The sequence below is a fragment of the Pleurodeles waltl genome, chromosome 3_1 (assembly GCF_031143425.1).
Source record: "Pleurodeles waltl isolate 20211129_DDA chromosome 3_1, aPleWal1.hap1.20221129, whole genome shotgun sequence".
In the NCBI taxonomy this organism is placed as follows: Eukaryota; Metazoa; Chordata; class Amphibia; order Caudata; family Salamandridae; genus Pleurodeles; species Pleurodeles waltl.
Genome location: NC_090440.1, coordinates 770,253,185 through 770,275,943, shown reverse-complemented (window position 1 = coordinate 770,275,943; position 22,759 = coordinate 770,253,185). Strand labels below are relative to the sequence as shown.

The 22,759-nt window shown below is 41.8% G+C and overlaps 1 protein-coding gene across 12 annotated transcripts in view; it reads left to right on the top strand.

Annotated features, from left to right (window-relative positions):
• Nucleotides 1–22,759, top strand: part of MICAL2 (microtubule associated monooxygenase, calponin and LIM domain containing 2) — a 776,672-nt gene that overhangs the window by 308,223 nt on the left and 445,690 nt on the right. For 9 of the 12 annotated variants that reach the window (XR_011201428.1, XR_011201429.1, XM_069223586.1 and 6 more), the window contains exons 17-20: nucleotides 13,828–13,947; nucleotides 14,280–14,528; nucleotides 15,053–15,154; nucleotides 19,728–19,874. The exons of 1 other annotated variant lie outside the window; for it this stretch is intronic. Coding sequence is in view for 9 of the 11 variants with exons in the window: in XM_069223586.1 (XP_069079687.1) it covers nucleotides 13,828–13,947; nucleotides 14,280–14,528; nucleotides 15,053–15,154; nucleotides 19,728–19,874 (618 nt within the window). In the remaining 2 variants the exon portion in view is untranslated. The remainder of the gene's footprint in view (nucleotides 1–13,827; nucleotides 13,948–14,279; nucleotides 14,529–15,052; nucleotides 15,155–19,727; nucleotides 19,875–22,759) is intronic. 2 more of the 12 variants (XM_069223590.1, XM_069223591.1) reach the window with 2 other exon arrangements.

Here is a 22,759-nt window from a genome sequence, read left to right as displayed (position 1 = left end):
GACCTCCATCTGCAATACACACTGCAGTATCCATCAAAATTGATCATCCAAGATAACCAAACGTACTTCTTCACCGACCCTTCTTGAGCATGTGATTGGGTTGAGCAACAGGAGTGGGAGACTGTTCGTTGGAGAGGTGGCAGGCAAGGCTGCCCGCAAGCTGAGGCAGGGCTGCCTTGACGCTGCCCGGCCACTCAGCTGTCAAATACTCCCAGAACTCCATATCAGCAGGAGCTGAGAAGAGATCAACAATCAGCCGTTGCTGTGGCCCCGGTGCTTCAGCGGTCCATGTCCCCTCCAGACTCAGAGGCCAGTTAATTTGCAGGAGAGGACAATGAAGCCATGGACTCCTCCCACCATTCCGATGGGGCCTTAGACCCTTTGGGTCACCTTGCAGACAGCTGAGAAGCTGCTTTAGGATGCCCCCTCGCTGCCCTAGTCTAGCAGTCACAGAGTAACGTTGTTGTGATGGGGATCTGGGAAAGCCCTGGTCACCTCTGGGCGGTGGGAAGCCCCTTGGGACCGGTTTAAGGGTATCACCCCCTCATCATCCAGTATAGCTTGAATCCAGTGGCACAGTGAGCAAGGGACCCACATCTGGGCATACCCTGGCCACTTAGATTGACTTTAGCAACACAAAAGGATGATGTATGGAGTGCTGAAACTTTTCAAGCACTCACCCCCAGTCACAGATCTGGGTTAAATCCATTGTTTGTTTGCTCAGCATGCCACCCCAATTTGGAAACAGCCGTATGCAAATCAGTCTTGACCCTGCTCTCGATAGGACCAATCCAGCCCAAACTGCCAGGCCACATTCCCCCTGGACCGAAAACAAACATCCTGGGACCAGCCAGGCTAGTTTGAATCCAAGGGCACAGTGAGCAAGGAGCCCATGTCTGGGCATACCCTAGCCACTTACGGTGACTTTGGCAACACAAAAGTATGATGGACAGAGTGCTGAAACTTTTCAAGCACTCACCCCCAGTCACAGATCTGGGTTAAATCCATTGTTCTTTTGCTCAATATGCCACCCTAGCTTGAACCTACCCATATGCAAATAAGTCTTGACCCTGCTCCCCATGGGAACAGTCTAGTCCAAAGTGCCAGGCCAGGTCCTTCCTGGACCGGAAACAACATCCTGGGACCAGTTTCAGGGTATCACCCCGCATCAGCCAGGCTGGCTTGAATCCAGTGACATAGTGAACAAGGGACCCACGTCTGGCCATACCCGTCCAATTTAGGGCAACTTTAGAAACTCAAAAGGATGATGGACATAGTGCTGAAACATTTCAAACACATCCCCCAGTCACAGATCTAGGTCAGCCAGGCTAGCTCGAATCCAGTGGCTCTATGAGCAAGAGACCCTCGTCTGGGCATACCCTGTCCACTAAAGGTGACTTTAGCAAAACAAAAGGATGATGGACAGAGTGCTGAAACTTTTCAAACAATCACAGACCAGGGTTAAATTCATTATTCTTTTGCTCACCTTGCCACCCCAGTTTGGACCCATAGGAACAGCCCAGCATGACCTGTCAGACGAGGACCCCCCTGGACCAGAAATAGGCATCCTGGGACTGATTTCAGGGTATCACACCTCATCAGCCAGTCTAGCTTGAATCCAGTGGCACAGTGGGACCCACATCTGGGCATACCCTGGCCACTTAGGTTGACGTTAGTAACGCAAAAGGATGATGGACGGAGTGCTGAAACTTTTCAATCACTCACCTCCAGTCACAGATCTAGCTTAAATCCAACGTACTTGTGCTCACCATATGGACCCAGCCATTTGCAAATCAGTCTTGACCCTACTCCCCGTGGGAACAGTACAGCCCGAACTGCCAGGCCAGGTCCTCCTGGACTGGAAACCAGCATCCTGGGACCGGTTTCGGGATATCACCCCTCATCAGCCAGGCAAGCTTGAATGAGCAAGGGACGCAAGTCTGGGCATTCCCTGCCCACTTAGGGGGACTTTAGCAATGCAAAAGGGTGATGGACAGAGTGCTTAAACCTTTCAAACACTCACCCCTAGTCACAGATCTGGGTTTAATCCATCATTCTTTTGCTCACCATGCCACCCAGTTTGGACACAGCCATATGGCCAGGTCCTCCCTGGACCAAAATTAACCATTCTGGGGCTGGTTTCAGGATATCACTCCTCATCAGCCAGGGTAGCTTCAATCAAGTGCCACAGTGAACAAAGGACCCACATCTGGGCATACCCTGGCCACTTAAGACAATTTTAGCAACACAAAGGGATGATGGATGGAGTGCTGAAACTTTTCAAACATCACCCCGTCACAGAACTGGGTTAAATTAATCTTTCTTTTGCTCACCATGCCATCCCAGTTTGGACACAGCCATATGCAAATCAGTCTTTATCTTGCTCCCCAAGGAGTGATGTACCTCAGGCAAATAACCCTTTGTCCTGATGATGATCCTAATAATTAAGGGGATCAAAACATCGTTGACTACAGTACATGACTCAAAATGATGTAACTGTGTAATTGTGAATATGATTATGGCTACTTGCTAATAGTGACTTTACTATTTGTTTCTCATTTAATGTCACATATGAAGTCCTTGACTGGAAAATGTTTCATGACTTTCCTTGTGGTTGGTTCCTCACTTCAATACACCTATTTATGATTTAATACATTTATAGAATTGTCCATTCGGATATTATACATAGATCTCATTGTATTTCTATGTTCAGTTGGTTGTCCCATCCTTACACTTTAGGGACCATTGTCTCTTTAAAACATTTATACCTCTGGTCCCTGAATACCCATAGTGTGCCCTTGTTCTTCATAGCCTTCTACATTGAGGCACTCAAAACTGGAACACTCCTGCCTTTCCTACAGGAGTTTCTTCTTCTTTCCTCCTCAAGCCCCAGATAGACCCCGGCTGCCTTTTTCCAACTAGCCTATCACTATACTCAGCGCCAATTATAAAATACTAGGTAAAATACTGTCAGATCATTACCTCCATATTCTGCTCAACATCATACATTCAGACCAGCATGGGTTTGTCCCTGACCATAACACCTCCATTAATCTTAGGCAAATCTTTTATGTAATGGACTAGGTGTTATTGTCTCACTCGTGTGCTGTGAACCTGATCCTTGATTTGGAGAAGGCATTCGATCAGTTGTCATGGGAATATTTATTTACAGTGCTGCACATACTTGGCATTGGTGGGCATCTCTTAGCATACACCAAATTGTTATACATGAATCCCTCCTTCAGGGTGTCTGTTAGAAATGGGGTCTCTGGTTTGCAGTCAGTTTGCACTCTGTCCCAGCAGGGACCCTCACTCTAGCCAGGGCAATAGAGATACACACTCAAGATAACCCCTGCTCAACCCCTTGGTAGCTTGGCACAAGCAGTCAGGCTTATCTCAAGACTATGTGTAAAATATTTGTACCAACACGCACAATAATACAGTGAAAACACTAAAAAATGGACACCAGACGAGAAAAATAGGGAATATGGGCCAGATGTAGCAAAGGGTTTTACCCATTCTGTGTCTATGGGAAAAATATGTTCGTACATATGGCCCTATGTTTCTAAATCAAACAAGACCAAAATGACAAAAATCCAACATACACAAGTCAAGATATGAATTTTCAAAAGAAAAAGAGACTTACTCCATAGAAAACAATAGAAATGTTGATTTTACACAAAGTACCTGCTTTGCTTAAAAAATAAAGCTGCACAGCCGAGCGTGCGTTGGAAAAGTCAACAAAGCAATGATTCCTTACTCACAAGTGAGTCTGTGTGTTGTTTCTTCTCTGTTTGTGTCGGCGATGCATCGTTTTCCTCCCCCGCAAGAGAGCGATGCATCGATTTACGGACGGGGGCACCTCAGGTCTGCGCACGTTCACAATGACTTTGACGCCCAGTGATGATGCATGAGAAATGTGGTTGCGTGAGGTTTGCGTTGTGTCTCCAGCCGCGATGCATCGATCTCCTCTCCGTGATGCAGATGGAGTGTTGATTTTAGCCGCAAAGTGGGTGGTGTGTCCCTTTTCAGCCACGTTGCAAGTGGTGCATTGAAATGTTTCCTGCACAGGGCCCAGGAACTGAATAGGACACCACTTGGCATGGCAGGAGTCTCAGCAGAGTGTCCAGGTGCTGGCTGAGGAAGTCTTACATGCCTTACATGTATAAAAAGGGAAAGTTTGGGCATGGCAAGTGGGTACATTTGCCAGGTCAAATTGGCAGTGCAAGACTGCACACACAGACACTGCAGTAGCAGGTCTGAGACATGTTTGCTGGGCTACTCATGTGGGTGGCACAATCAGTGCTGCATGCCCACTAGTAGCATTTGATTTACAGGCCCTGGGAACCTGTAGTGCACTTTACTAGGGACCTACTAGTAAATCAAATATGCCAATCATGTATAACCCAATCAACAATACAATTTACACAGAGAGCATAAGTACTTTATCACTGGTTAGCAGTGGTAAAGTGCCCAGAGTCCTAAAACCAACAAAAACCGGTCAGAAAAATTAAAAGGTAGGAGGCAAAACATTTGGGGATGGTCCTGTAGAAAGGGTTAGGTCCAACAGTTTGAATTAGCCACCTTATCTCTGCCTTCTTCCCCATAGGCCAGGGAGCCCACCAGGGATGCCCCTTTTCCCCTATTCTATGTGCCATTACCAGTTAGCCTCTGGCCATTCGGCTTCAGAAGGAGGGGGAGTACTGAGGGATCCCACTAGATGGAATAACACATGCAGTGTCACTGTATTCTGATAATGTGCTACTTTACCTCTGGGATGCCGGCACTGATGTCATAGATGCCACTCTATGGGCATTTGAGGCTGAAGCTGGCCTGATGGTGAACTGAACAAAATAATGTATAAACCACTTCACCATGATGCACCACCAGGGGCACTGAGGCTTGGCGGCACCCAACTGGCTTTGAATGGGGAAATGTTTGGCTCTTAGGAATCCACCTATATCACTCCCAGAAAGATTTATTCAAAGGGAACTGACAGCGGGCACTCACAGACATGAAATCTCAAACCAAATTCTGGAATGTTTTACCCCTGGCACTAACAGGGAAAATAGCTCTCTCAAAAATGGTAATCCTCCCCAAATTACTATATTATTTTGTCAACATACCTGTATACCCCCACAAATCTTTTTCTATGAACTAGACTCGTTGCTGGGAGAATTGTACTAGGACGACAAACTTTGCTGCATTGCTCTCAGCAAACTCCAACTACCTGTGAGGGATGGCTGACTAGGAGCCCTATCCTTTGAGGCATACTACCGTGGTGCCCAGCTTCAGTTGATGTCTCACTAGTTGGCTGATATTAACTTGAACGAGACTGGTACTGGAGATGGGACTTTATCGCCTGACACACTCTACTATGTCGTCCAACCCTTTGTCTTGCTAATCATGGTTCTTACATGTCTGGGTGGCCTGCAAGTGCCTTAGCTGTATCTTTCAAATAATGTACTAGGTCCTACCGTATGCACCAAAGATTCCACTTCGAGGTCTGCCGTGACTTCTGGGGTTTTTCAGAGCTAGGGACCTGTCTGCCTGGCAACACAGGTCCATTGACACAGTGGGAGATCTATTTCGAATACATCAATTACTAACATTTGTCCAATTGCAACTGGATCATGATATCCCTCCCGGGCCAGTCCTTATTACATGGCCAACAGCTAGCCACACTCTGACATTTGTGGGTCACAATGGACAAGGAACCCCCCTACTCATGCTACATGACACACCTTGCTAAGCTAGGCTCCACTTGATTACATGGCTAAATAAGGCCATTCAGGAACACAGAGAGGTTCCTCTATCATCCCTACAGCAGAAATGGGAAGATTACATTGGATACCCCCTTCATGACTCTGAGTGGGCAATGGCCCTGGAATCCCTACAGAATATATCATGCAACGCAGGATAAAAACATACAATATATTATACTACACAGGGCATACTTAACCCCATCAAAACTAAATCGCATATTTCCTACAGCACAACTCACTTGCCCAAGATGTCAGTCCAACAAGGTGGATTTCCAACCTATGCTATGGTTCTGTCCCACCCTGGTGAGTTATTGGCACGTAGTCCACAAAGCCCTCACCGCGGTCTCTGAACTCTCAAACTTGAATGACTGGGCAGCCACCTCCTTAGAGATGTATAGGTAAATGAAGACACAGGTGATACAAGCTCAGTTTGTGAATTTGGCCCTTTTACTGGCCAAGCGCACTCTTAAGCTTCCTACACTTAACCAATGATACATGACAATGCTGCGCTGGCTAGAGGCAGAAAGCGCTAATTTCCATTATGAAGAGGAGCATTATCTCTGCAGAAAACCTACAGCCACAGCCTGGGATGCAATGCTCATAAAATTCCAGAAACTACTGCGCGCGGCTACACCTCCCTGCACTGGTTAGGCATAGAACTTCATGCCACGTTACCACAAAATCAACCTCCCACAGCACAGGATACTAAGCGCATCTATGACCCCTATTAATGCACTAATACACAGTGCTAACTCTGCACTGGTGAGAGGTAGACCTGCTTGATGGCTTGCAGTCCCACTACTGACCCCTGGCATGTTAGGGCTCCCTCAGCCTACTTCTACCCCGACATTGTCTTACATACTTAACTCATGCACCCTTGCCACGATTAAGCTCCCCCCTTACCCACAGTTTTGTTCTCACAGAGGTACATGCATTCCCCGACTCACAGCCAGCATACAATTCTGTGCAAGTCACAGATCCACTTCACACATCCGTACGTTACATTAAGTATCCTGAATGGGACCAAAGTTAATATACCACCATCATGACCTACCTTCTGTACATTTCTGACCTACCAGGTAGTACTACATGGCTGTACTCACCATGAATTTTAAGTACACTGTTCTGGCTTGACTTTGACCCTGATAAACTGTGTAAATGCCAAAAACCTCAGTAAAAAAGAGCTTAAATTAAAATCACATTTTAATATCATACCTGATATTGTCTAATCATAGTTGCATCCATGGAATATTTTTACCAGTCAATTTCCTAAATTTAGTTCAAAGATTGCCCCATTCAAGTATGTACAAATAAAAATAATAGCTTATTGTATGCTGTTACCCCATTTATTTATAAAAGCCCAATCAATATGATGATATTCCTATTGCTCCATATATTAATATGTGTGAGAAAGTGCCTCTTTGGACATGGTTAGTCCCCACATTTTGCATGGTATTTGATTTGTTTACAAAGTTGTTAGTGCCCAGGGCCCCTGCTCACCTGGTTCCCTGGGCCAGATCTCTTTCCCAAAACTGTTGTGATGCATTAACACAATTGGAAACACGTCTAGCTGTCACTATAAGTCCCTAGTAAATGGTACTTCGGTACCCAGGGAATGAGGTACTAAGGGTAGGCCCTTGAGGGCAGCAGCACAGCTTGTACCACCCTCAGGGACCGTGCATCCAAGTCTACCCACCACTGCCACTGCAGTGTCCTGGTGTAATCCTAAATTGCAAAACTGACATGGCACACAGCATGCAATATAGGTAAGTCACCCCTCTGGCATGCTTTCCAGCCCTATAGTGCATATGTGCCAATAGATGCATGAGCAATATGCCCCTACTGTGTCCCTGCCAAACCTGGGGCCTAGTAAGTGAACAGAGCTATCAATTTTACATGCATGTGCTGGGCACTGGTCAGTATGAGTTTCACAACTACATGATGGCCACTCAGCACCGTAGGTTGTTTGGTATTAAACAATTCAGACTGATGAATGCAATCTGGTACCAGCATTGGATTTATTACAAAATGTACCTAGGGGTCGCCTTGGAGGTGCCCCTTGCAAAAGCTAACTAGCCTGGCATGGTAGCTGACAAGATTCTGGAACCCTAGGGTGAGAGTGTGTGCTTTCTAGGTCCATAGAACAAAGCCCTTCCTGGGCTGTGGTGTTACCCCTTCTCACCCAGGAATGTGCACAGCCCTGTCTATGAGCTTCAAATGGCTTACTGCCCTTGAAACTTGACCCCCAGCCCTGCTGGTAGCAGCATATGTCTGTCCCTGTTGCAAACCTTCACTTTTGGTGGGAGCAACGGTGGGAAAATGCTCAAAGGAGAGGAGGAGTGGCCACCTCGAGCTTGCACCACCCCTAAGACATTGCATGCAAGGTGACTTCTCCATTTAATTTCCCTCCTTTTACATGGTAGGAAAATAGCCTATCAGGGATAGGGAAGTGACCTCTTCCTAAATGAAGTGGTCACGTAGCTGGTACAGCCACCCTCAGGTAGATGAACCATTGGTCATATTTAGTAGGCTCCCCAAGACCTGCAGACCAGATCCCAAGGACACAAGAAGAACAGCAACAAAGAAGACCTAATGCTCCTGCTGCGCTTGGGACTCGACAGTCATCACTGAGGGGTTGCTCGGCCCTTGGACGGACTCTAAATATCCCCTGACGACCTTCACTCTTCTAAAAATCATCAAAGATCTCCCTCCAGAGTGAAGGCATCACTCTTTGCAACAAAGACCCAAAGACCAGTGAAGTCCAGTTCACTGACCGGCTGCTGACCAAGGAACCAGATGCTGCAGCTAGACCAAATTCTACCCAACAGACCCGGGGGACAAACCCTGAAAGTGTGCCACGTTTGGTGGCATTGTGACCTCCAGTGGCTGAACAGAGCAAAAGCCAGGGGTACTGGACCCTCAACGTCAAAAACCCAGAAGGAAAGTCCACTCCGGACTCCAAAAAGACATGGAGCAAGCCCCAGTCTAGGGACTTTAGGAAACAGAAAACCAACTTCCCAGAGAAGCCCTGCTAACCTGCAAACTACCCTCAAAGTGACCTGCCTCCTACTTCCAAAGGCACTTTTGTGCACAGCTCGTGGCTTACCTTTCTGCTCTGCACCTGGCCTCCCTGGGCCCTGCACTTGAGAACCAATTGCACTCTAAGGGTCCCCCACCCCTTGCAACTTCTACAGTCCAAGGGGACCCACCGAACTCACCTTGAAGACCACCTGTGCATTGCTTTTCCAAGGGGTCCCTCGCAGAAGTCCCGCACCAGCTCCAAGGACTTTTCAGCAGCGCTTCCCACCAAAACTGGGAACCGCCCAAACTTTCTTGGCTGGTACACAAGACTTCTTGACGCTCTCGACCTAAAAGCAAAAGGGAACAATGGTAAACGCATTGCCTGATTTTATATGCATTTTTCAAATTTTCTCCCATTGATTCCTATGGTGCGTAATTACGCACAAAAACAAGACATTTTCTAAAGTTTGAAAAGTCATTGCTTAAAAAGTACTTACCTTATTTTGATGATCTTGGTCTTAAAAATGTTTAGAAAAATTTGAAGTCTTTTTATAAATTGGTCTCGATTTATTCCTTTAAGAGTGTATCTTGCTTTATAGATATTGTGAATACAGCAAATGCTTTGCACTTCTCCAACTGGCCTTACAGCTCGACCAAGCTACCATAAAAATTAGAACTTTAGGTGGTCTAGTTTTTACATCTGTAAACCAACATGTGATTGCCCGCACTCTCTGCACAGTGTGCCTGGTTTTGCACACTACATAGAGAGCAGGCCTCTTACAATATTATGTAGCATACCATGTTTTTGTCATGTGTTAAAATTCAACTGCTTAATTTTATATGCAACTCACAATCAAAAGACCTCATCCTTTAACTTGTATAATCCCCCAAATGGTAGATGCTTTTTCATCTGCACCTTACTTCCAAATCACTCAAAGGAGTAAAAGATAAGCAGTCAAATATTATATCCGGCTCATTTAAGTCTTAGGGTCTGATTCAGAAATTGGTGGAGGAGTTACTCCATCACAGCGGTGATGGATATCCCATCTGCCAGAATCTAAATCCCATTACATCTTGTGATGGAGTAACCTGCCTGCCAATATCTAAATCAGGCTCTTAGTCTACAGTCCCGCTTTATTGTGCATCGTGGTATAAATTGTCATTTTACAAACTGCAGATTACTTATTATTTTATTTCTTTAGTTCTTCAGTGTATAGCTTGTGCTGATAATCGCAAGAAGGACAAGATTGACAAATAGTATAAAATATTATTTTTATCAGATGTTTATATCAAATTTGGATCTCTATTTGTGAAATAAAAGTCTCTACTTGGACTTTTAACAAAAATGTGCCCAACTTTTCAGTGTGGAACTGTAAGCTATACTGTATTATGACATGTATTGTCCACTAGCAATGACCTGAGTTACAATGTAATGACAGGAAGTTAGGTGCAGGAGTGTGCTAAAGCTCAATTGAATGCACACATAATGCCTTATATCACATACTGGAATTCTTAGCTGGTAAACATTTAGCAAACCTTGAGGCACAGGCTGGGATTAGAAATCAAGTTTGACGCAGTTTGAGCACATTCCTGAAGTGCAGTGTCAAGAGTTCTTTAATTGAAAAGTGCCTCCACCACATGTTTATTGCTTAGGACTCCAGTAAAGGGAAGTATGTTTCATGTTCAGAGAGGACAGGGTGATGTACACTTGTTTGTTGCAATAGTTGCACCTTTTGAATGTCCATCATCCGTTCTCGGAGAAGTTTTTGTCCTATCTGGATTAACCTGAAGACAGCTGCAACATTCCAAATATCCAAAGTCTGTTGTACCTTTTTTTTCTATACTATTGTTCTCAACTGTATTACTAGTTACTTAGCAACTTTGTACTTCTTTTTTATCACTTTCAGTTTTATCCCATTGAGTCTCTTTTTTTTTATGCATTTTTGTCCTTTTTTTTCTACCATTTCCCCTTAAATAGCAACCCTGTTTTCCCTTTTCTTCCTTTCCTTTATTTACTCCGTTACTTTTTTTTCCTTTTTTTTTCTTACTTGTAGAACTCCCATACACCCATGTTCCTCTTCTTTCCCCCACTTGGTTTTCATGTTAACTTTCAGTTTCATAATTCCATTCCTTCTCTATTTTATCTCGATGTTTAATTATGTTTGTCAAAATACTGAATAATTCTCCTAAGAAGTAATGGTTTTGAAAATGAAGTAGAGAAGTATTTATTCTGAACTATTGAAGCGGTAGGCTAAACTAATGCGACTGAGCTTTAGCACAGCAGAATTCAAACTTCAAAATGTATATGAACATATTCGAAAAGAAAAGATTTATTGGTGTTTTGCTAAACGAGAGGTAAGAATCACTAATAAATTACTTACATTACTTTTTACATATTATAATCCCCCTTAGAGGTCTGTTCCTTTACAAAGCACTGAGGCACATAAATTCTCAGCAACATATCTACGTACCATTCTTGTCTAGATGAGGGGTGCATTAGCTTGTGTTTGAAATGTTCTTTACCTTTTCGTTGATCAGTGAGATGTCAGGTGTCCATGACTTTGACCGAAAAACAAGAGATTGAGGAAAGTATATAGGCATCGTTATTTTTCGAGTTTGTTTTAAGTGTATCTCACTGAATGGATCTTTATTATGAGATCTAACCAATAGTTTGAACTACGCCAAAAGAAAAATAAACTGTTAGCTAAACTGTTCTATTGTGTCTACAATCTGCAACGTGATATGTTTAGTTAATTTTCAGACAGCCTTCTCTGTACCATTGTTTCTGAGTGGCAATTAAGAGTTATAGTCAGCATTTCACTACTTCGACTTTCAAACACAGTTAAAAGAAAGTAAGATGCATATTTTGCTTTAAAGTATGCATCTGATTTATTCACAAGGTATTCATTCTGCTTCTTGCATGCATCATGCATTTAATCTGCTAATTCAAAATTACCCAGAAGCTACATTGTGTTTTTTGTAATAAGGTGCAGTGTTTGTAATGAGTTCCCACCACACATAGAGCCGATTTCAGAAAGATTTTTTCTGTGGCAATATGTGACTAACTTCTGGAAATTAGTATGTTGGACCACTAATGAGTTACCCTTACCCTCATGCAAAGCTTTGCAAATCTAACTCTTTGATCTTAGTCATTCATGCGGAGCATTCAGACTCCACTGAACTTAAACAGAATTTTTGGTGGCATTAATAATCTTTATCGTACAGAAATTACATTGCAGGTTCTGAATTACAAGTTTTTGCCCAAGCCTTGCAATCGATATCAAAGTGGAAATTTAAGTTTCCCAAGGTTTATGAGGAAAAACATTGGTTTCCAAAGAAACTTTTTTTTTCATGAAGTTCACTTGAATTTTTTCAAAATTCTTTATATCACATTTTAGTCTGCTCATTGCTTAAAGACTGGCAAATCTAGAAGCTCATCATGGGATCTGAAATCAAGTTTGATTTGCGTGGGGCTCTTTTAGTGCTGAATTGTAGTTGTCTTCAGCCGATATTAAAAGCCAGGAATATATTCCCCCATCTCCCAGTGGATAGTGGAATGCAGCCATCATCGTGGAGCTGTGGACCTCTCATAACCAAGTGCCACTGCATATTCTGCATTAGTGTTGGTTATGTCTCGGGCACACCCATGAAATGCAGGCTCAGTGTTCTTTCATATTTAGAGATCACAGGGATGATGTACACCAGGTGTTCGCAAGAAACCATATCCATAAATTGCCTGTGAATTTCATGTTTGACTCGTGCCAACAGTGATGAATCTTGTACAACTTTACCAGTGCAAGATTTGCACACATGCTCCAATTTTGTACCTGTAAAAGGATGGTGAAAGAGTTTTGTCACTGCATAGTGGACACACCATTCTTCTAGAAGTATGCCTCCTTGCCCACCACATTTCCTTTTAGCAGTTTATTAGATATGTTACCACCATTCTTCAGTCAGCATTTGGTTAATGCATAGATTCTTGTTTTATGTGCAATTGCCATCACTATTCCCATGGTTAATTAGGTCCCACACATACATACAAGCTGTTAGATGCCCTGTAGTACTGAATAGCAATATCATTACCTTTGCCTTCCTGAAGACCTGCTGAACTTCCCACCTTCAAGCTCAAAAGCCATCTGTTAGCCAGGCATAAAAACACTGAGTGCTACCTGTATGAATCCTCGATAGGTACTGCAGAAATTAAGCAAGAACTTAAACATATTCTTTCATATTTAGGGGAGATAAATGAATGTCTTCTACTCTCCTAAAAGTAAAGAATCATTAAGGGATGAATAGCCTCACCATTGTTGATTCTTTGGGCTGTTGTTTGTGATATGATACTTTTTTGTAATAACAAGATGGCAGATGTCTCCAGTCCTGCAAACAGTTCTTAAATCTAAGCTTGAGTACCTGTAGACCCAACATCAAACCATTGTAACCTTTCACATCTATTACTACCATTACGTAGACTGGTATGCAAAGGACATTGACCTAGAACACCAATACAGAACCTACAGCCCCTTTTTTTAGTGTTCAGAGAGGGTTCATGGTGTGCCTAACAAAACCTAAACAGGCATTCCGGTGAATTCATAGTCAATGTGTCACTGCACTTTTGTCTTGGAGAACAAACCAAATGAACTGGTCTGTAATTCAGTGTGTGCGCTCCTTTATGAGCTCCAAGAAGTGCTTCTGACACTGTGGTCTTTAACCAACATTCTGTCAGTGATAAGGCATTGCCAGTGGCAATTAAAAGTAGTTGTGGTAGTTGCAGGCATCAGGGCTACTTAACAGGGCAGGTAGATGACCATCAAGGTATTTCCTATTTTGAAAAAATACTTTTGTTTTCCGGTTCTTTCTTTTGGGGTTTACAGGGCTAGTGAGTCCGTTTTCAAGAGAGGGCTGTGAATTAGTGCAAATAACTGTCTAGCTAGAGGTAACCGTCCCTATATTGTTTTCTTCTTTTCTAATATGACTTTCACGCTTTTCTGCTTTGCCAAGCTTTTTCTGCAACATATTTGTGGACTAAACATGTTTATTCCAGTCACTAGTCCTGCCTGATGTAGATAAGCCAGCACTATCTCCTGCTGATCCGCCTGTTAACCCTCGCTTTGCTAAACCAAAGGACCCTCCGCCGAGTCCACCAACTCAACAGAAAAGGCAGGTACGATTAATGAGAAAGCCATAAATGGGCCTCGTTTGTACCATAAGGAGTAGATTTGGATATTGAAGATGCTTGGGTTTTTAAACATCTTAATCTAATTTGTATAATTTTTATCGCTGTGTGTTAAACATTTTTCTTGGTCCTATTAAATTGATCTGTACAACAGATCACATTTGCTGATTGAAGAAACATTTTAATTAATCAGTGATATAGATGTTGGTAAATGTACGTTTCATTCTGCCATCTTAAGCTGATGCATGTAGTGTGTTTTGCAGATATGTGTGCCATATGTAGAAAAGAACAAGACTTTCTTCATTTTGAGTGTTTCCCAGTTTCAGGCAGTAGGTAGGGCTCCTTTTGTGGCCCTAGAGCCCAAGCAGCCTGCTGCCCGTGTGACACGCGAGTCCAGAATTCCCCCAAAAAGAGATGATTCAAGAAAATCACCACCAATTCTAGAGAAAGCTGCTGTGCAGCCCACCCTCTTAGACAGTGAAGAGGTGTTTTCATCTGTTTGTCCTGCTGCGCTCGCCATTGCTGGCATCCTTGACCGCCTCCAGCACCTTGAAGAAAAGATCAACCAGGTGACAAGCTCTTCTTCTTTTCTTTTCTATGACTCTTGTTTCTTTTGTATTATTTCTTCTGTGGTTTTTCACTCATGCTACTTATGTAGGGTGACCAGTTGCCCCAGATTTGCCAGGAAAGTCCCAGGTTTTCACCACTTGTCCTGGCAGATATCTGCAAATTTTGCGTGTGTCCCGGTTTTTAAAGAGGGTCGATTCAAAACAGTGGGAGGCACATTTTTATCTGCTCCACAGATGGTATAAGAAAGCAATTTAATTAATTTTACAGTGTTTAAGAAATTAATTTTCTATTTCTATGTTGATGAGCGCTATCATTCTGTGGCGCTCGGATAATGAAAAATTGTAGTCCCTCTCCTATTTTTAGAAAATGTCCCGGTTTGTGGTTTTTAAAATCTGGTCACCCTATACTTATTGTGAAAGTCTCCTCTTTCCTCCTTTCACTCAACCTTGGATCTTAGCTCTTGCTGGTGTCTAACTGAGTCTTTTCTCTTTGTCTTGTTTCATTTTCTTTCTCCTGGCTATAGAAACGAGCTCAGTCCTTAGCAAACAGGGAGTTTCACAAAAAAAGTATTAAAGATAAAGCAGCGCACTTGGCCTCATTGTTTGGATGTGACGACGTCCCGCAGGTGAATGTCACTTTTTTCTCTTAGATCAATGCAAACAATCCTAACAAAGCAGGGGATTTTATTGTGTTTTAAAGGGTAATATTAACTATTTGATAACACGTGAATCTTAACAGGTCAGCCAATTTAATATTAAAGAACTCAAATTAAAGGCAGTATTGCAACAAAAAGAGCGTGCAAAATTGTTAAGATAAGTTGGACTATGTCTGTAATGAGTGTAAAAGGTGTATTGAGCGAGGGAAATGCTAAGAAGTATTAACAGTGAGAGAACTTGCAGACTCTGAACTGTTGGTCTCGTAGTAGTTTTAAATGAGGGCGCGGTCAAAAATCTCTCTTAATGTTCTGTGGCTCAGAAGAGCACAGATGGCCCGGAGCAGACATCAAGTAGCACTGGATTGAGCGGCACCTAAGCTTGCACCCGCCAAAAACTGAAAGGTGTGTCTGCCGAACTGTTCTCCATACCATTGCAGTGACGTATTGTTTTAAATCCTAAATGCGCTTGTTAATCACCAGGTTTCAGCAGACATGTATTTATTTTTTAAGCGGCCGATAAAGCACAGACACCAACTACATAAACTATACTGCCGAGTTCCGTCATTCACATGATTCACACCTTTCAGTACAGTACGTTTGTAGAAGTAACATACGCATATATATATATATTTATTTTACGGAACTGAAGCAAAGGTTGACATGAAGTTATGGTTAAAGATGGTGTATCACATCAACGTATGTTTAAACATATGCTTAAAAAATAAATTACCTCTCTAAAAACACAGTTAAAGCGTAGTTATGCTTACTAATTGGAACTGGAAAAACACTAAAATTCACAAGTTATGGTTAGGAGCAAAATCCATAACTTGCACAACAGCAATGGAAAACAAAACTCGCACCCCAAATGCAGGGTTTATGACCTCACCATTATCGAAACTATAATAATTTACAACGTTGTAACTCATTTTACAGATAAGATTACATATCCCATTACTCTTACCACTTTAACAGAGACAACACTATGTATGTAGTGTCATTAATTGGTTTGATTAAGTGGTATTGTTTAATCACATTTTACTTTCAGTAGCATTTGGTGTGGGAGTTATGCTTTGCATCGCTGTTGTGCGAGTTATGGATTGTGTTGGATTGACCCCCAGCGAGCTTATGTAGACTTATTTCTAGGTTTTGTTTCATGATCATAAATTTAACTGATTTTTTTCAACAAAAAGTCCAAAACATATTTAAGAATATGTTATGTTTTCTGAGCAAAAGAAACAGTAACACTCTTCTGTTTTTTGCTGATATAAAGTAGTGAACTCCCATATTTTTCTATTCCACTACTCCCAGCACTGCGTGATGCCATCCACCACTGTTTAGGGCAGTGTGGGTTGGTCACAAGACCGGCACCCAAAGTGTAGTGCAGCCATTTATGGCATAGACATGTTAACAATATGGGGGACATGTTGCCAGGCCCTAGGCTCATTCTCCACTGCCTATGGCCAATGGATGTGCTCAGTTGAGTATGTCCATACAGAGGCACGAAGCTGAGCCTAATCGTAGGCCAAGCCCCGTGTTCAGTTTGGACGGTTTGGTGACAGAACAGTCTAGACCAATAATGCTGCTACCAGCCCTCAGAAAATTGACTCCTCGTAGACAAGCAACTAGTGCACTATTGATCACGGGAATCTTAGCCTTCATCCCACCCATGGTACAGAGACAGCTCTTACTCTGGGTCTTTACGAACTAAGATCTATCCTAGAGCAGGGCAATTCAGGAGCCTGACCCTTCTGTTCATTTTGTCGTACTCCCATGCAGGCAATGAAAGTTAAATTCTTATGGTTGTTGTTTATACAAAAAAAAACTTTCTCTTAAAGCTTAAATATAAATTCAGTTTCCTTGGCATGTTCTACTCAATCAGAGCCCAATTCACAAACTGTATTTTACAGAACAGAAATTAGGACTATAGTAGTACTGCAAAATGCAATTCACAAACTTCTGTCTGGACACCTCTGTCTCTCTTTTGTTTTCTGTGCTGAGATATCCACATACAAAAGTATACTAGTTTCTACTAAATGTGAGAGGGACTAGAGTAAGTAGTGGGAAAATGGTGACTAATTACTCAAAAATAAATGAGGTTTAAGGAAATTAAAAAAGAGGGTTTTAGAGGGACATTTTAATACAAACCTAACATCTACAACTAAGTAAGACCATTGCAATTCACAAAACAAACTTATAAAGTTACTGCAACCCTACTGCAAACCTATACGTGTCAAAATAGGTCTAAGCGTATTCCAAAAAGCTTGCAATACACTCCCATAGAAATCACAAAAGGCAGCAAATTAAAAGATAACCCTTAAAGAAATGATTTAAAGATTTCAAATATATAAATATGTATGTGTGGTGCTAAAATATTAATATGTATAGTTATTGAGTATTTTTTCTAAATTTAGTAATAAATTGAAACATTTCTTTTTACTTTGAAACATTTTTGTTACAAAGCAGTGTTTTATTTAAATATATAACTTTTAATTGGGTTTACTAGAAATTAAATAAAAAAAAAAAATGTTAAACAGGGTGGGTACGTTTATGTAAAATCTATTAAAACATATATATTTATTACTTAAACTATGTGGAAATGTAATGCAAATTTAATTTGAGATATTAATGTGCTGTAACCCATTAATGTGTTAGTTCTAGGTTAATATTAATTATTTAAAAATATTTTACATTAATATTGTACATTTAAATATTTTTAACAAAAATAAACTTTATTCAGTTTCCCCATACATTCCCATTAGGAGGATCTGTACCCTGATGGTGGAGTCTTACACTAGCAGGTGAAAAGTTACTTTTAGTAACTTTACGCTCTTACATTCTATTGTAGGACACTCCATTCATTTTTTGGAGTGAGTCGGGTCATGTAAGTCTACAGCTAAGTGTAAATCTTCACTTGTGAGTGTGAATAGAAGAAAAGTGAGAATTACATCTAGTTGTAGTAATAGATCTACACAAGAGTAAATCTGCACATGTATATTTACCTTTGTGAATTCGGCCCTAAAACATCTGAGAAAACTCCTTTCATTCTTGCCACATCAGCTGTAGGCTTATGTATTCTCCATATGCATTTTGTAAACAATTGACTATTGTGGTATTCTCTGTTTTGGTCTACCTGAAAAATTCTTAACTAAGTTACGGACGATGCATTACTTTGCAGCCTGGAAAGCAAACCATTTGGAGAAATGTGACCATGTCTCACAAGCCAGAATTCAACTCAACTGACTCCCTACTAATTAGAGAATTGCCTTCAATACTTGTTTCCAAAGCTGGGAAAATCCCCCCTTGAAGTACAGATCAAACCAATACACCATTGTGCGAAATGTGCATTTTTGGTTTTAAACTGTCCTCTACCTCTGAGTGGTCTTCAGCTCTGGTATAATCTTCCTAGGCACCTTAAAACATCCATTCACACCTTGCATTCAGAAAAGCCTTAAAACATGTTTATTATGCTAATTCTCACTTACATTTTTATCTGTTCTTTTAGGTTCCTGTTAAACCGTTAACTATCCTCTTGTTTCTACAAAAAATATACAATCGGATCAATAAATGAATCCCTCTGGCATGTGGGCAAAAGCCATTGGGGCTCTAGGCATATGGCCTGGCTTCAGGCTGTGCTGCCATCCATTAGTGCACACACTCAAATGCACTGTGTAGTGGGTTGTGTCCAAACAACAGCTGTGGGCAGTGCTTGGGCAAAGGTGAAGCTATATAAAAGAACTGTGAATAAAATCATAGAATACAGGTACATCAGTAAATAACAACAGACGCAAATAATTGTGGATCCATAGGGATGCCATTGATGATGTCAAATGTGAGGTGATGTTTGATAATAAAAAGTGATCAGCACAAAAGCCACACTTATGGTGACATGTTCATTCCATCCATGCTGTAGGTCATTACAGGAAAGATAGAGTCTCTGCATGTTTCTGCGCATTATAAGGTACCACATTTTTTAATCTGACTGAGAACAATTGGAATCCTTGTGCACATCTGAGTTTGCACATGGATCTGTATTGAGGTTGTGCCAGGATTATCGCACCCTGTTTTTGCCTAACAGATTTCAACAGGGGAAACCTATCAGATTGTATCTGGGAAAGCTGTGCCATAAAGAGACAGAGGGTATGAATTGATTCCATTATGTTAAATTCTGGATCTGCATGTCATGGCTGTTATGCTTTATTTTTCACTTAGAACCTCAAAATAAGATGTATTTGCAGCACCCAGTAAAATGTCCCTCCAGTGTATCAGGTTTTACCAGATGTAGCCCTAGTCCAATGCACTTGTAACTGAGGACTAAATGTTCAAGGAAACATTGAAACCTCTCCTCAAATTGAAATATGCCAATTATTTGACCACATATTTGTACACTGTTACTTCTTTTTGCATGGACCAGTCCACCAACGTGAGAATGTATCATTTGCTTACTTTCCTAAAGTTCATAACCATGTTCTTAGTTTTTTTTCTCAACCCTGTTTTCCATTTTCTGCATTATCTGATACTTTTTCTCCCATTATGCTCTATACAGAATAAACTGCCTGCCAGTCATCTGTCGCATTGTCAGCTTAAACCTTCCTATTACCCTTCTCTTCCATCATCTCCTAAATCATCTGCTTCTCCATCTTCATCATCTCATGCCTCTGAACCTAACTGTGCATCTCTTCCTTCAGGAAAGGTATCATGCTGTTAGCTTGTATTCATATCAAACTTGCTCTGTACTCAATTTGAGTGGTGCCATTGTAAGAAGACTAACAGACAAAGGAAGAATTTGTAATAAGCTAATATTTTTTTATATGACGCTTTATACCGCATCTGCCTTGTCTATTCACTCTTGATACCAGGTGCTGCTATTACCCGATGTATGTTGTTCAGTTTGATATCTTTGGATGAATGGAAGGCTGAGTTTGCTTTACTGACATTCAAACTCGTGCCACCAGCCCACCATTTTTGAGGAATGGTGTGCCTTAGCTCACTAAGAAATTTTACCAGCAAAATCTTATCGAAAATATTGCAACTACATTTTAATTATTGCTACACACGGCCTATGACTTTAGGAAATAGATTTTGAAGTATTTTCCTATGCAGGTTTTTCATGCCCCGGGATTAACTGCTAAACACTCAGGGGTCAATTATGACTTCGGCAGATGGAAAAGGCCATCTGCCGAAGTCCAGATGGTCAGGTTGCCACCAGTGCGGCCGCATTCCCACAGGCCCCATTAAGAGTTTCCCGCTGGGTCAGTGGGCGGAAGCGGTGTTTCCACCTGCTGGTCCAGCAGGAAACAGCCTACAACATTGACGCTGGCTCATAGTAGAGCCTGTAGCAATGCTGTAGTGCATAGGGTGCACCTGTCGCGATGTTCACTGTCTGCAAAGCAGACAGTGAACTTCCTTGCAGGGCTGGCCAGGGGGGCCCCTGCACTGCCCATGCCAAATGCATGAGCAGTGCAGGGGGCCCCTGCGGTGTTACTGCCATGTAACCACCGGCAGAGAAGGGACTCGGAACCCCCAGGGCAGTGTTGCATGCAGTGCTGCCCTGGCAGATTAGGACCACCAACACCACCAGTCCCTCCTGGAGCAAAACTGGCAGTGCTGGAGGTCATACCATGGCGCTACCACCAGGGTCGTAATGTGGATGTCGGACTGCCAAATTGGCGGCGGTCCGACTGTCACCGCAACAGAACACCAGGGTATTAATGACCACCTCGGTGTTTGATTCTGGTAATTTAGTACATTTTAATAATGCTAACAGTGTAGTTCTTAATGTGCTTGTTTTGTCAAACAAAACATACCTAACAGAGTTATGTGACATCTCTATATTTCTTAATTACCCATTTTTTTAATAACTTGGGAACATTTATGAACAGAGTTTTGTGTCTTTGGCTTTAAATGCCCACAAGTAATGCAATCGCATAAGGTCAATTCCCCTTCCTGTTCATGTAAGTAACATTTTTATTTTCTACCCGTCTCCTTTATTGCTTTCTCCCCCTTCGCTTGCATAACACTCAACTCAGATACATCATTTTGTTCTCCTTTGCTTTCTCACTTTTCTCCTTCTCAATATCTAGCCCCTTTTTCCTCAACTTTTGCAGTCTCATTTTGCACTCCTCCTTTCTGATTACATCTCTTTCTCTCAGCTTCCCTTTTCTTGCTTCAGTCTCCCTATGTCTTCCTTCAGCATCCTCCTGCTCTTTCCCCACCCTTCTCTTCTCCTATCATCTCATGCTGCACTCCACACTACACTTTCTTTCATTGTTTCTCTATCTGAGTTTGGTTGATGGTTTTGTAGATTGAACCAAATTTCTTTTATCTTCACGAATCCCTACAAAGTTCGCTGTAGAAGTTCAAAAAATATGAGAAGAATAATTTTAGAAAATGTGTTCGGTTGTATTATGATAGTCCCATCACTCCTCACTCAGTAGTTCTCTCCACTGCTTGCTTAATACCTAAAACATGAAACAGGTTCTACAGGTTCTTCTGTCTCTTTTGGGCAGGGCTGACTAATATTTCAAAAGCATTGATGTGCAGTTGACAAGTTTTCAATCAGTTTTCTTTCCTCACTGTTGAGGTGCATCTAACAAGAGGTTAATGATGCCTTGTCCATGCAGTCAGACGCACCACCACATCCCCGATGAAGCCCAAAGTGGCTAAACCTTTTGAAGGTTTCCATTCAATCCTGTAACCAGGTGTAGATGAGCATTGCTGTATCCTTTCCACCTTGAGGATTTCTCGTGTGCTATGATCTAGAGAGAAATTGCACCAGTGAGTCATGTTTTCTTGTTATATTTTCATTTCACTACCTGAATGACTCTTGCCCTGGATTCACTGTGAAGCGTTGTAGAAAAAAAGCTATGCATTCAGAAACAAGTCATACCTCTGCCATTATAGCTAGCTGAGTTTCATTATTATCTCAAACAGGATAAATAAAAAATAAAGAAACAGAACACAGTTGATTTGAAGTAATGGCAACACCGCTTGCGTGACTAAGCAAGTGAGATGTTTTTTCTTGTGATGTGTTCGATTCCACTCTGTCTGGCCGTAGATACTGAGGAGCTTAGAACAACAGCTGATGGAGAAATAAAATAGTGGAACCCTGCTTGATCAAATTCGTCTTTACCCTGTTAGCATCAAAACAATAAATTCAAAGATGAAAAAAAAAATAAACAGTACCTCTTGCTTAGGCCTGGAATGGATAATAAATAAACTCTTTTAAAGCCCCCTTCTAACAAAAGACAGCTAATGAAGCAATGAAAAAGACGTGATATTGCTTTTTGGTTCACAGGTAGCTCCCATAGGAAGGCAAAATGTGTTTGGCCCACTCAGCTTGAAAAACGTCTAGTATTCTGCTTTTATAAATTACGACCAGTCGGGGTGCTGGCCTATGGATGTTGCCTTTCTGCATCTGAAGCATGCAGCCTGTTCTGATTCGTGTTAAATGGAAGAGCAATCTCTCCCAAACTCTGATTATTTATGTGATTTATTACTCACGTAAATTGCAACAACACACATTGAACATCATACAATTTTGTTGATGCATACATCTATGCGAATACATACATACAT